This window comes from Mauremys reevesii, linkage group 15, assembly GCF_016161935.1.
Source record: "Mauremys reevesii isolate NIE-2019 linkage group 15, ASM1616193v1, whole genome shotgun sequence".
Lineage (NCBI taxonomy): Eukaryota > Metazoa > Chordata > Testudines > Geoemydidae > Mauremys > Mauremys reevesii.
Window position 1 is genome coordinate 130,620 of NC_052637.1, and position 14,601 is coordinate 145,220.

Below are 14,601 nucleotides of genomic sequence, written 5' to 3' on the forward strand. Positions count from 1 at the left end.
ATTTTTTAAACAAGCATCAGCAGCATGGAAGCATGTCCTCTGGAGTGGTGGCCGAAGCATGAAGGGGCATATGAATGGTTAGCAGAATGGTATTATATTACTGTTCAACAGTCTGATGAAAACTGCAATTCATCATGATTAATTTTGTTAATTGTTTGACAGCCCTAATAAAATAACCCCCCGAAATTGACATTTTGCTAATATTACCTTGACGTTAATGCTGAAGATTCCCCTTACGCTGTTTCCTTTGAATAAAAAAACCTGTGATTAATAAAAGAAAATGCTTTTTGTTTGCAATTACATGGCTTGTTGAGGCAAAACTATATATACATCTATTTATCGCTCAGGCCTTTTTGAGCTTTGCAAAAGAATTAATAGGTGTTATATGCCAACCATAATATTAAAATAATGCAGTACCACTTCTATTAAAAGAAAGTACAAAACTGACTTTTGTTGCAACACTTTTTTTTAAATAGTCACATGACAAAAACAACATACAACACAGGATAACATGTGTGACATGCAAAACAAACTCGCAATTGTTTTTAAAAATGCTATTACACGGAAATAAGAAAAGCCCATGTTTCAAATCTTAGTCAGTGGTTAGGATTAGAAGCAGAGTCTGCCTTTCTGTTGCTTGGCAACCATATCATCACAAAAGTTAGGAGTCATTCCAGCTGTTGCATTCCTGAAGGATTAAAATAATTAATTCCTTGGGCTTATTAAAAAGAAAGTTTTCAGCTTGTTTTCCTTGTTCATTGGTTGTTTTGTTTTCGGTTGCTTCATCTTTTTCAGCAATGGGGGCGTCTTTAATAACTGTAACTTTTCACTTTTCAAAGGAAGAGAGGGCAGAAGTGAGGGGAGGCGGGGGGACCGGGGTGAGAAGCAAGGGAAATTAGCGAACTCGGTCACGTTATCGTAAAGTACAGGCAAGTGTAGTAAATGGAGAGAGGATCTAAAGGAAAACGTAACCAGTGGGGTAGAATGCAGATTATATGATGAGCTGTGAGCGAGGGGGTGAAACACGATGGGAACCTGCACCCCTGGTTTTGATCCTGGCTCTCAGCGGCGACTCGAGTGGGGGTTGTTGCCTGCTCATGAAAAACTTGTTTGTTCCCGCAGTGTCTGTTGCTTTTGTCTGCCTGCCAGCTGGGTTGCAGGAGCGCCCTGGCCGGCTGCAGTTAACTGTTTCTGGGCACCTCCGTGCGTTAATGCAGCAACCCCAGGTGTTAACCCGCTCGCTCTTGGGGTTCCACTTGGAAGTTCTTTGTTATCACTCCCCTGTGATCGAATCGCAGCTCCCGTCTCCTCATGTGCTCTGTCACCTGGACCATTTTTAACCTCATCTGATTTACCAAGCCAGTGACAGTGTTGTTTGCTGCTTCCCCCTCCTGGGCACTCACTTCTCCCGTTCGGCCTAGGTGTCGGTTCAGGCTTTACCGGAGCCTGGATCTTATCCTACGGGTGGCCCCTGCCCGTGGCTTGTTAGGTGGCTGGTTTGGGTCATTCCCAATGTCCCCATTGCAGCCCCATTCCAGCCATTCCATGTTCCAGCTTTTAATTCTGCTCTGGCCACCACGTTCCCTTCCTGTCTCCATTGTTCAAACACTACATAAGTGCCCAGAGTTTGTTGTTGCCCAGCAAGACCAGACCAGAGGGCGCCAGGTCCCTCTCTCCCAGGTTCTCTACAGCTGTTTCCAACCGTCTGCGCTGTCCTGGGACCTGCCGTAAGGTATCATCAGGGCCGGTTTTAGGCCTATTCCACCAATTCCCCCGAATCGGGTCCCGCACCTAAGAGGGCCCCGCACCCAGTGAGAATCCCTTCCCTGGCTAGAGGCACCTTTTTAATTTTTACTCACCTGGCGGCGCTCCGGGTCTTCGGCAGCACTTCAGCGGCGGGTCCTTCAGTGCCACCAAAGAGCCGGAGTGAGTGAAGGACCCATTGCCGCAGTGGCACCGAAGACTCGGAGCACCGCCCAGTGAGTACAAGCCTCATGTCTTTTTTTACTTTTTTTTTTTTTTTTAAGTCATCCTTGCTGGGGCCCCGTCGAAACTGTTTGAATTGGGCCCCGCACTTCCTAAAGCCGGCCCTGGGTATCATGTCTCTGCACTGCCGGCTTCCCGGGCTCTGCTGTGTCTCTTGTTTCTTTTCACTCTTTTTCTGTCCCTGTTACTAGCCCCTTGCAGGTCGTCTTAACCATTTAACAGCCACGGCCATAGTTTGCAATATTGTCCATTTCTAACTCTTGTTACTTTTCAAGGCTACCGTCTTGGCCTGAGCCTTACAGATTTGCTGAGCAATCATCATGGTGCTCACTCACGCCCGATTCTGGTCTCTCTAGCAACCCAGGAGCACTTTCCCCTGTGGGCCCATGGGGCAGAATTTGCAGCGGGAGCCGTCCGGGGAGAGGAGCGGTAAGAGGCGCCGTTAACTAATCTGACCATTCTGGGCCCTGGTTCTGCACGGAGCCTTCACTACATCAGCCAATAACAATGGCCCAAGTCCTAGGGTCTCTCTTCAGTGTAATGCAACATTTTCTCTGCACCCTCCCCCTTTCCCCTCTGAATCTGTCAGACCCACGCAGAACCATCGTCTGCAGCCACTGTCACCCACCATTTGCTGTTACGATGTTTGTATTAGAGTAACAGCTAGACAACCCATTGTGCCGGGCACTGCACAGACACACAGCGAGAGACAGGCCCTGCCCCAGCTGAGATCAGGGCCCCCTTGTGCCGGATGCTGCCCAGACACACAGCGAGAGACAGGCCCTGCCCCAGCTGAGATCAGGGCCCCATTGTGCCAGGCGCCAGGGCCGCCCAGAGGGGGGGGAAAGAGGGGCAATTTGCCCCAGGCCCCGGGCCCAGCAGGGGCCCCCACAAGAGTTTTTTGGGGCCCCTGGAGCAGGATCCTTCACTCGCTCCGGGGGCCCTGGAAAACTCTTGTGGGGCCCGGGTCCCCGGAGCTTCTTCGCTCCTGGTCTTCGCCAGTGGGGGTCCTTCCTCTCCGGGACAGAAGGACCCCCCGCCGCCGAATTACCGCCGAAGCGGGACCCGCTGCCGGAGTGCAGCCGGGTCTTCAGCAGTAATTCGGCGGAGGGGGGTCCTTCTGTTCCAGGACCCGCCACCAAAGTGCCCCGAAGACCCGCGGCGGGGGCTGCACTTTGGCGGCAGGTCCCGCTTCGGCGGTAATTCGGTGGCGGAGGGTCCCCGCCGTGGGTCTTTGGGGCACTTTGGCGGCGGGTCCCAGAACGGAAGGACCCTCCCCCACCGACTTACCACCGAAGCAGGGGGCCCCCCGCTGCCGAAGACCCCGGGCCCCCGGAATCCTCTGGGAGGCCCTGCCAGGTGCTGCACAGACACACAAGGAGAGACAGTCCCTGCCCCAGCTGAGATCAGGGTCCCGCTGTGCCGGGCGCTGCACAGACACACAGGGAGAGACAGTCCCTGCCCCAGCTGAGATCAGGGCCCCGTTGTGCCGGGTGCTGCACAGACACACAGGGAGAGACAGGCCCTGCCCCTGGGAGTTTACAATCTAACTAGACAAGAGGAGGACTGTTTCCCCTGTTTTACAGCTGGGTTATTGAGGCCTAAGGAGCTGAAGGTTCAGATGTGGAGCTGGGTGGGAAAATGTCAAGACAATGTGAGTTCATAGGTAGATTTTAGAGCCCGTAGAGTCGCTGACCTTTAGCACAAAGTGATGCTCAACCATCACCATAGCAGAGCTGGGCCCCGTCTATCTCTGTAGCCCCCCCACACCCCCATCCTTCCCTCCCGCAGACAGCAGCAGGTCTTGTATCCCCAGCAGCAGGTATTCCCCAGCCTTCCCAGGACAGGGGCTCCTAGCTGAGGTCTCTGGGGCCGGTGGGCCCATCCTGACGGCAGCTGCCTTTGCTTTGGAGGTGGAAGGGAGACGGCTGAGACGGCCGGGGAGGACTCTGAGCTGGAAAGGGGCCTTCATGCCATCGTGGGCAGCTTCTACAGATACGCCGAGGGCTCCGAGGGACCCAAGGAGCTGGACCAGGCGGCTTTCCAGACGTTGCTCAGCAATGAGCTGAGCCATCAGCTCACGGTGAGACCCGGCTACTGGATCCCCAAGGCAACTGGAGACATCAACCACTGGCTCCTAGCAAAGAGGGTGGGGGGGAGTCTCTCTGTGACCCTCAGCCCTGCCCTCCAGCGCCCTGATGTCCCTGCCCTAGGCTCCCCGCCAGCTCTACTGGTGCCCCTCAATCCCGACCTACTGCCCCCTGCTGTCCCAGCCTGGGGATCCCCCCACAACTCTGCGGGTGCCCCTCACTCCCAACCCAGAGACCCCGATGAGCCCAGCCCTGGCTCCCCCACACACACAGCGCTCTGCTGGGGACCCTCAGTCCCGGCCCACATCCTCCTGCTCTCCCAGGAGTTAGCGCTGCTCTGCACAGCTCTGCCAATGGCACTAAATCCTGACCCACTGACCCCCCCCCCGCTATGCCAGATCGGGCTCCCCACAGCCCTGCCAATGGGCCTCGAGATTGACTTGTATCTCACTTCTACACATGCACACACACACGTCTGTGTATGGGGAGCCCTGCTAGTCTGACCCCCTGCAGCAGGGGGCAGCAGCGCGCACACACTCACACACACACACACACACACACACACACACACGGCAGTAAAGCCCTTTACTGATCCACGTGCCCGATGGGTCCCCAGCAGTGACTTGCTGTTTCCTTGGTGAGCTTAGAACGCAGAGGACCGGAAGGCAGCGCTGGACATGTTTAAGACGGTGGATGCCAACGATGATCAGAAAATCTCCTTCGACGAGTACTGGGATCTCATCGCAGAGATCTGCCGAGTGATCCGGCACAGCCATTATAACGAGTAGTGACCAGGGAGCTGTGTCTGGTGGGGAAACCGAGGCACGTGCCTCAACGGGAAATGCCCCCAAATCCTTTGCCTGATGCACTCAAAGCAAACCTGCACCTCCCCCACACTGCCACTAAACCCAGCGACCTTAATCTGTCTGCTTGCTGGGACTCCCCACCCCCTTCCCCGTTCTGCACGTCTCATGCTTCTGCAGCTGCCCCGTCCCCCTCGCCTGGATCCCACCCTGATCACCCCTCGGTCTTTGCTCACATGCTGCCCACCTTGTCACAACCCAATGGCCCCCTCCCTCAGGTCCCCTGGGGAGGCAGATCAGCACTGTATGTTGCGAACGTTGTTGCAAGCATCACAAGGCATTTTGGGAAGGGTTAAAGGTGTGAGAGTGGAGTGGACGATTCCTTTGCAGGTTGAGAGACCAAAGGGGGAGTAAGGAAGAGTGCAGAGAACGGGTTACCTCGACACGTCAGCTCCAAAGAGAAGATGCTGGCCTCAGTCCAAGGTCAAGGCACTCGACAACCTGAGCAGGACCGCAGAGATTGCAAAAACGAGCGAGACGGCAAGGTCAGCGAAGGGGAAAATAAAGTCTCGCATCCCTGGAGCCGGTGTGTTTTGGGAAAGCTGAGGAGGCCACAGAAAGCCGGTTTGGACTGGTACAAAGAGCACCAGGAACAGAGGACCCTGAACAAAACACCCCCACACAAACCTAGGACTTAAAAACCCTCCTGAGAGCCAAAGCAAGTTGGAGAAAACAGTGGACCCTGGACGATCCATGCATGGGACAAGAACTCCTGTCCACCACTCCCCCTCTTCTTCTTACATTACGCCCAGGCTTGGCCAGCAGGTGCGAGTATGAAAGGGGGTTAGGTCTTGGGGCACTAACGCTTTCTTCCTTCCTCTAAGTGATGTGGGAACCCCCAGCGCTCTCCGCTCTTATTTCATTAATAAAGTTTTAAAATTTAGACAGTTGGTGTGCTTCGTTATCTCCTCCCCTAACGATCCTGCAGCCTCAGCCTGATCACCTGACGCCTCAGGCAGATTGTGACAGGTTTTTGTTACCACTCTCCCCCACGGCTGGGAGTCACCCCAAATCCACCCTGGCCTCTGCTCCCCATGTCACTTACCTCCCCTCCAGCCCTGACATGGGAGCCCCACACCACCCAGCTCTCCGTTGCTGGGAGCGCTCCCTGACCCACTACGGCCTGCTCTCCCCGTGCCGCCCACTGCCCTGCTATCACTCGGTAACATGGCTTGAATAAAGAGTCTGCTCTGAGCTCCGGCTGCGTCTCTGTTCTTAGTGCAGCCCGGATTGGACGGGTCAGTTCTGATGCATGGACGTGCAGTACAGCGCACAGCCAGAAGAGGGCAGTGGGGCACTCCCAGGCTGGGCACATCATTGTCACGCTGCAGGAGGGACTCACACAGACCAAGTTGTGGGACCTTCTCAGCCGTTCTGCTGCCCTCCCAGCACCCGCCCTGCCATCCGCACCCGCTCTCTGACCTTCCCAACCTGTCTGCCACCCACACCTACTTTGTAACCTTCCCATGTGCTCCGTGACCTTCCCAGCTTGATGCAGTGTGAGCGTAGACACTGTGTCCTCAAGCAGCTGTCCCACAATGCCCAACAGTGACCTCTCTGGTCACAACTGTGAACACCACTGCCCAGGGGTAATACAGACAGGAAACCATCCCCCGCCCCAGCCCCCTTAAAAATCCTGCATACTTTTTGAAATGCCTTTTCCTGATTGCCCACCAGTAATAGCCATATCACAAGTCTTTGCTTTGGGAGCTGGGGAAAGGAGAATCCATCACTCCTTTAGCACATGGATCAGTCCCTGTGGCCCCTGGAAAGCAAGTTTTCTAAGAGTTGAAGGAAAGGCTGAAACCCAATTGTTGAAAGATCAAAATCTACTTGGAAAGACACTGAGGGTCATTGGTGATTGCTTGGAAGGTTTTGTTCGATGAAAGGAGCTCTGTAATAAGGGGCTAGACATTATGATGAAGTGTGTTATAAAAAACACAGGATTAAAATGAGAGGAAGAAACTGGGAGAGATTCTTCAATTTATAAATCCTGTGGCTTTGCATTTTGTTTTTCTCATTTAGTTTGTTACAGATCCGGTATCATTGTTCTGATAAGCAGGGCTTGAACTGGATTGGCTGAGTTTTCATTTAAAAAATACAAAAGGATGGCACTAGAGCAGTTAACGTCACAGAGGAAGCACTGAAAAGAGTGCTCCAAGGCTAACTGCTTCATCAATGCCTGCCTGAGTTTGCAAAGAGCCTAAGACAATAGCCCTGTGGAGTGTGAACAGCCCCATGCACCTCAATGGGGGCTAACGTGGATGTCACAGATATTGTAAAATGTCAACACTTAACTATGTGAGTGTTCAATGACTGTAGGAAAGGAGAGGAAAGATCATACAAGGAAGAGCTTTGCAATCTACTTTGGGTGAGCACACATTTCAGTGCCATGAGATATTAGCACTTGGGAGATACCACCATTTATATTTTTTACCCACCCACCCCAAGGAGCTAAAGCCAGTAGAATTCAGAGAGCCACAAAAATTGTATTTTGAGCATCTGCACGATTGCTGGTGAACAGCATTGAATTTCAGGATCATCAGTGGGTAGGGCTTATTTTGTGGGTGGAGCTTAGAAGACTGGCACCTTCTTTTTATTTTCTCAGTTCAGCCCCTGCATCTTAGCATGTGCAAAAATACCGAAAGTCAGCAGAGCGATGCATCAGAAAGGGAGCAGTCAGTCAATTGTGGAGTGATGCTAGTCCCGGGGAGATGATTCCAGGAAGCGATGGGTGTTACAGAGAAAACAAGACGTGTCCCTAACTCCAACTAGCAGAAGAAAGTAGAACTCCTTGGAGGAGGGCTGGGGAAAGGAGTGCCTGCAGGAGCAACAACAGAGGAAGAGGGAGACAGCAGGAGCATCTGGGCAAAAGGATTGTGGGAGGCTGGGGTCCAATGGGGGAGGGGGTCAGTGGCTTGAAGAAAACATGCCTCTCCTGAAATTTGCAATCCAGCCTTGAAATTGCAGGGCTGTGAATGGGTGGTATTAGAGTCCTGGTGTCGGTCACCAGTTCTGGGCGGTGCAGGACTGGAGAACCACCGCCATGCCTGCAGGTGGTGGACATGAGTGGCTGCTAGCCTGAGAGGGGGTGTTGACACACACACACCCCCCATCGGGCTTTGTTGCAAGGATAGGTTCCTGGGTTAATGTTTTTGTTGTGTGGTGTGCAGTTGCTAGTGAGTATTTGCTTCAGGCTGGGAGGCTGTCTGTACGCGAGGACTGGCCTGTCTCCCAAGATCTGTGAGAGTGAGGGATCATCTTTCAGGATAGGTTGTAGCATGGGTGGCAAGTTTGTAAAAATTTTGGTGGGGCCCAGAACCCGCCCCCAACTCCGCCCCCCCAACTCCACCCCCACCTGCCTAAGGCTCTGGGAGGGGGCTCGGCGGGGGAGGTCTGGGGTGCAGATCCTGGGCTGGGGATTAGGGTGCAGGAAGGGTGCTGGGTGCAGGCTCTGGGCTGGGGCAGGGGGTGGGTGTGCAGGAGGAGGTGAAGGGTGCAGGCTTTGGGATGGAGTTTGGGGTTGGGAAGGGGTGTGTGGGAAGTGGGAGGGAGTTTGGGGATAGGAGGGAGTGCAGGGTGAGGACTGTGGGGCTGAGGATGAGGGGTACATGATGCAGGAGAGGGCTCAGGGCTAGGGAAGAGGGTTGGGCTGTGGGGTGAGGGCTGTGGATGAGGGGTTCATGATGCGGGGGGCTCAGGGCTAGGGAAGAGGGTTGGGCTGTGGATGAGGGGTTCATGATGCAGGAGGGGGCTCAGGGCTAGGGCAGAGGTTTGGAGTGTGGGGTGAGGGCTGTGGGGCTGGGGATGAGGGGTTCATGATGTGGGAGCGCTCAGAGCTGGGGCTGAAGATTAGGGTGCAGGGGATGAGGGGTTCATGCTGTGGAGGTGCTCAGGGCTGGGGCTGAGGATTAGGGTGCAGGGGGATGAGGGCTCTGGCTGGGGCTGAGGATTAGGGTGCAGGGGATGAGGGGTTCATGATGTGGGGGTGCTCAGGGCTGGGGCTGAGGATTAGGGTGCAGGGGGGAATGAGGGCTCTGGCTGGGGCTGAGGGTTTGGGGTTGGAGAGGCTCAGGGTAAGGGCAGCCTGCCTTGCCAGTACTGGCGGAGGGCAGGCACTAGGACCCTGCGGCAGCAGACAGCAAATCTGCTGGGAGCAGGCAGGGGAGAGGCGCGCTGCGTTCTGCCAGGCAGGGACGCAACACAACGCGGCGGAGGGGGGGGGAACACACGGAGGGGGGGGTGGCAGGCGGGGGCTGGGACCTGCTCCAGGCAGGGTCGCGGCGGCAGGGGGAGACCTACGGTGGCCGGGGCCGATCCAGGCAGGACCGGGGGGGGGGGGGGGCGGGAAGAGACCCAGCTCCAACTATTGCTGGAGCAGGGCGCCCAGCCCTGAATATTGCTGGGGCCCGGGCCCCACACAAATATATAACCTGCCGCCCATGGGTTGTAGATCTTGGATGATGCGCTGGAGAGGTTTTAGTTGGGGGCTGAAGGTGGCGTTCTGTTATTTTCTTTGTTGTGCCTGTCCTGTAGTAGGTGGCTTCTGGGTACTCGGCTGGCTCAATCTGTTTCTTCTCTTCACCAGGTGGGTATTGTAGTTTTAAGAATGCTTGATAGAGATCTTGTAGGTGTTTCTCTCTGAGGGGTTGGAGCAAATACGGTTGTATCTTAGAGCTTGGCTGTAGACAATGGATTGTGTGGTGTGTCCTGGATGGAAGCTGGAGGCATGTAGGTAAGTATAGCGGTCAGTGGGTTTCCGGTATAGGGTGGTGTTTATGTGACCATCGCTTATTAGCACAATAGTGTCTAGGAAATGGACCACTTGGGTGGATTGGTCTAGGCTGAGGTTGATGGTGGGATGGAAATTGTTAAAATCTCGGTGGAATTCCTCAAGGGCTTCTTTTCCATGAGTCCAGCTGATGAAGATGTCATCAATGTAGCACAAGTAGAGTAGGGGCGTTAGGGAATGAAAGCTAAGGAAGCATTGGTCTAAAGATGTTGGCACACTGTGGGGCCATATGGGTACCCATAGCAGTGCCACTGACTTGAAGGTATATATTGTCCCCAAATGTGAAATAGTTGTGGGTGAGGACAAAGTCACAAAGTTCAGCCACCAGGTTAGCCATGATATTATCAGGGATACTGTTCCTGATGGCTTGTAGTCCATCTTCGTGTGGAATGTTGGTGTAGAGGGCTTCCACATCCATAGTGGTCAGGATAGTGTTTTCTGGAAGATCACTGATGGATTGTAGTTTCCTCAGGAAGCCAGTGGTGTCTTGAAGATAGCTGGGAGTGCTGGTAGCATAGGGCCTGAGGAGAGAGTCCACATAACAGCAGGATTGTGTGGCTAACGTGCCAATGCTTGAGATGATGGGGTGTCCAGGATTTCCAGGTTTATGAATCTTGGGTAGCAAATAGAATACACCTGGTCGGGGTTCTAGGCATGTGTCTGTACAGATCTGTTTCTGTGCTTTCTCAGGGAGTTTTTTGAGCAGATGGTGTAGTTTCTTTTGGTAATCAGTGGGATCAGAGGGTAATGGCCTGTAGAATGTGGAGTTAGAGAGCTGCCTAGCAGCCTCTTGTTCATATTCTGACCTATTCATGATGAATAGTTTGAATCCAGAGTCTATAGGTCTTGCTGTGTCACGCTGCCTCTGGGTTTGGTGATCGATCATCTGTCAATTGCAGGCGTGACTGTCAGCCTGGGACCTGGCTTTGATCTTCCTTCTATTGTACCTTTTCTTTTTAGGGTGGACTCTTCTTACTTTGTTAGGGCTCATCTGCATGTCATAGGTCTCACCCCCACTTGGAGCTGTTGGGTTCCAATGTGGGGACCTGCCTTGGTTTCCCTAAACTAAAATCCTAGTTTAGGTCTGGTTCTTGCTGCCACCAGTCAGGTTAAAGTGTCTGACACACTGCCTGTCCCCCAAGCTTCCCCTGGGGAACCCAGAATCAAACCCCTTGAATCTCACCAGAGAGAGAGAGAGAGAAACAGCCAGTTCCCCTCCCCCCACCCTTCCCTCTCCAGAGAGAGAGAGATACCTTGATTCAAACTCCTTGAATCTACACACAGGGAAGCAGCCCACTTCCCCCCTCCCTCTCTCCTAGCCACTCTGGAGAGAGACACACTGATTCAACTTTGTGAATTACCCTTAGGAGGAACTCACTCTCCCCCCCCCTTCCCTTGAATCTCCACAAGAGAAGGAATTAACCAAGTTTTAAAAAGAAAATATTTTATTAAAGAAAGAAAAAAAGTACACTCTCTCTGTATTACCAGGATACAAAAATACAGGGTCTAAACTTATCAATCTCTGGAGAGAATCCCGCCTCCTTTCTTTCTCAGTAAAAGCAATATCAGCAATAGAAATAAAGAATTTCTCCAGCAAACACAATTGCAAATATAGAAAGCAACTCAAAAGACTAATCCGCCTTTTCTAATTAATACTTACTATTAAATAGTAGAAACTACTCCAGGAGAACTTGGAGACATGACTGATCTCTCTTAGATCCAAAGAGAGCTCACTAACAAAGAACACAGACAAAGGCTTCCCTCCACAGAGATTTGAAATTATCTCGTCACTGATTGGTCCTCTGGTCAGGTGGTCATCAGGTACTGCATGTTAACCCTTTACAGGTAAAAGACCTTAACCCTTAACTATCTGTTTATGACACTGCATCTTCAGCTGTTGGTGTTTGAACTTTATTTCATCAGGACAGGCTGGGGCTGGAGGTTGATGCCATTATTCATACATGCCTCATTCACACATCTAAACTAAACTAGTAAGATTATAGCAGGGTTTGCAAAAATGATGGTTGGAGGAAGCTTTTACAAAATGCAGTGAGTGTTTTAAAATGGGGTTTGAATTACAATATGGCAAACAGTAGTTACAATATAGCCAAGTGTAGGGGATGGCAAACAGTGAACAGAAGTTACAATGTAGGCAAGTGTAGTGAATGATGAACAGAAGTTACATTAATAAAGTGTCAAGTATCAGAGGGGTAGCCATGTTATGCTGGTTCTGTAGAACCAGCAAAGAATCCTGTGGCACCTTATAGACTAACAGATGTTTTGCAGTATGAGCTTTCGTGGGTGAATACCCACTTCTTCGGATGCAAGCAGTGGGATGCAAGCACTGCTTGCATCCGAAGAAGTGGGTATTCACCCACGAAAGCTCATACTGCAAAACATCTGTTAGTCTATAAGGTGCCACAGGATTCTTTGCTGCTATTAAATGAAATTGTTTTTAATTGTTCACTTTATTATCAGTTCTACAGTGTCTGGGCATCCTCTTCCTTTGCTGCCCCGTGGATCAACTCACATTCCCCAGAGCTGCCAACTCCCCCACACTGGTGTTCCACGCTGTCTGGTTTCCCTCTCCACCACCCCTGAGGCTCCCGGCCTCCCAGCCCTGTGGGAATGTGGCAAGAGAGGGAAGAAGCCAGAGAAGGGGGTCTGCCTGGCTCCCACCTTCCCCAGATCAATGAAGCAATTAAAAAATGGGCCCCCAAAGTGGGGTTTATTACATTTTCTCAGTTGCAACATGGCCAAAAAGTCAGCGATTTCCATGCCAAGAGGAGGCATCTTTGCACATACAGAGCCTGATTCTGTCCAGCACCTTGTACCAAGGTACACAAACTGACATTTGGAAAAAAAATATCAGCACTAACAGCTAGGCAATCGCAGTGCACTTTGACGCACTGCTTCCCACAACAGCAGCACTTTCATCTATTGTGTGACAATAGTAGTGAAAAAAATCCTAGAAAGGGCTGCTTCCTTCTAGCACTGAAAACAGGGCCCTATTACAATAAAGGAAACAGCATTACCCTAAGATCTGCTCTCTCACTACTTCACTATGAAGTCTGCCTCTAATGCTCTCCAGCCCATGCTTCTACCTGGCTTCTTGCTACAGTTCATACATCCCCTGAGAACTCACCTGCCCTGTGGGGTATTTGACACATTAGACCAGATCTTCAGCAGATGACAGAATAGCTCCATTGGCTACCCCAGTTGAGGATGGATCAACATATGGGACAAGGATTCATTATCAGGCGATGGATATTTGGCATCTTTGATTCTAACACCCAGCTACTGGAGTCATGTGATCACAAACCTCAGCTCTTTTTAAAAGCCTATTTTAAATTAGAGTTATGGTTGCAGATTGAAAAAGTGACCCAAACGGAAGCTTCCAGAACATGTGAAATCATGCTTGTCAAGCCAATTTCATGATTTCTGGGGAAACCATCCCCAATTTAAAAGTTTTGAATGGCATCAGCAATACACAATCCCATTGTGGCTTTCCTTTGTAATATACATTACGTCAGGGAGCAAAAATAGGACTGTCTGCCCCTCTGGTTCCCCCTGCATCCTTCCCATGCCCCGCTGCCTCCCTTCATTGTCCCCGGCGCCAAACACTTACTGGAGGCTGGGGGAGAGGAAGGAACAGACCCAGCTGAGCAGGCTTCCTGCCCAGTCTCACTCTGCTGCCAGCCCGGCTTCCCTGCTCTGGGCGCCATCTGGTGAAGTTCAGTGGAAGTGCTAGCTGCTGGGGCCTTTCCCTTCAGCCGCACTCAGTCAGACTCCCACCCTGGCAGAAAGGGGGTGGAAGAAATCCTGGAGCAGGGGCCAGGGCAGAAGCTGCAGGCGGTGGCAGAGATGATTACTGGGGGGCATCCCTACTTGCCTCCCCCCCCCCCCCCCATGCACACACCCCTGCTCAGTTTAGGTAACCTGGATTAAAAAGTATTTTAAGCGGAGTTAAGAACATACTTGTTTTGCAATGTAGACGTGTCTTAAGTGATTTGCCCCAGGTCCTACAGGAAGTCTGTAGCAAAGCAGGAAATCAAATGCAGATCTCTTGAGCTCTGAAAACTCAAAAGCATGTCTCTCTCACCAACAGATGTTGGCCCAGTAAAAGATATCACCTCCCCCACCCTGGCTCTAATATTCTGGGACCAACACGGCTACATCACTGCACACAGTGGTTTAACAGTATCCATTTGAAAACCAATTTAAATTAATCGGTGGCAACTTTTTAGGGTGGAAAAGGCCTAAATCAATCACTCTTGCTCACTCTGATGCTTCTTTGAAGTTTTCCAGCTGGTGTCTGAGAAAGGCCAGCCCCTGGTGGAGATTGTTCTGGGAACAGAAACACCTGTGAAGCCAAATGCAGCACCTCTCTAGAGAATTTCTGATCTCAGCTGAATGGAAACTTGTGTCACCCAAGCCAGCATGGCTCAGCAAGTAACCTCAGCTTATTGTGTCTCTGAGCTGCCCTTTGCCTGGCGCGGTCACTGCCGGTGGAAACCCAGTTGCTGTCCCAGCCTCTGGGCATCATGCAATGCAGGGACACGCGGCCCCTTGCTGTCTTTTTTCCTTCCTTCTCTCTTTTCAGCTTCGAAGGCAAGGTGCTTCTCCTGGAAGTGGGCGACTGCCTGATGGAGGATATGGCGCCATTGGGGTCAGTTGGTGGCTTGCTCCTCCCAGCTTGTGATGTTGTCATAGGTTTGTTCCCCACTTTGAACTTTAGCAGGTCCCCACCTTTTGGACGCATGTACCCTTCTAAGCTTAACTCCTAGCTTAGATCTGATAGCACTGCCACCAACCAAAAATAGTGTTTTGGTACACTTTCCATTCCTCCTAAACCTTCCCTGGGAAATCC

The 14,601-nt window shown here is 51.9% G+C and overlaps 1 protein-coding gene across 1 annotated transcript; it reads left to right on the forward strand.

Moving 5' to 3' along the window:
- The first annotated feature begins 2,372 nt into the window (after positions 1–2,372).
- LOC120383779 (protein S100-A16-like) lies at positions 2,373–4,977 on the forward strand. Its single transcript, XM_039502010.1, has 3 exons — positions 2,373–2,415; positions 3,900–4,069; positions 4,724–4,977. Exons 1-3 carry the CDS (start codon positions 2,373–2,375, stop codon positions 4,862–4,864), a joined length of 354 nt encoding a protein of 117 aa, XP_039357944.1. The 3' UTR covers positions 4,865–4,977.
- The last annotated feature ends 9,624 nt before the right edge of the window (positions 4,978–14,601 follow it).

What these genes read in the sequence shown, in the direction of transcription:
- LOC120383779 (XM_039502010.1), top strand. Translation starts at nt 2,373, where the DNA reads ATGGGGCAGAATTTGCAGCGGGAGCCGTCCGGGGAGAGGAGCG. An exon ending in GCCGTCCGGGGAGAGGAGCG is followed by an intron (nt 2,416 to 3,899) that starts GTAAGAGGCGCC and finishes TTTGCTTTGGAG; the next exon opens with GTGGAAGGGAGACGGCTGAG. An exon ending in AGCTGAGCCATCAGCTCACG is followed by an intron (nt 4,070 to 4,723) that starts GTGAGACCCGGC and finishes TGGTGAGCTTAG; the next exon opens with AACGCAGAGGACCGGAAGGC.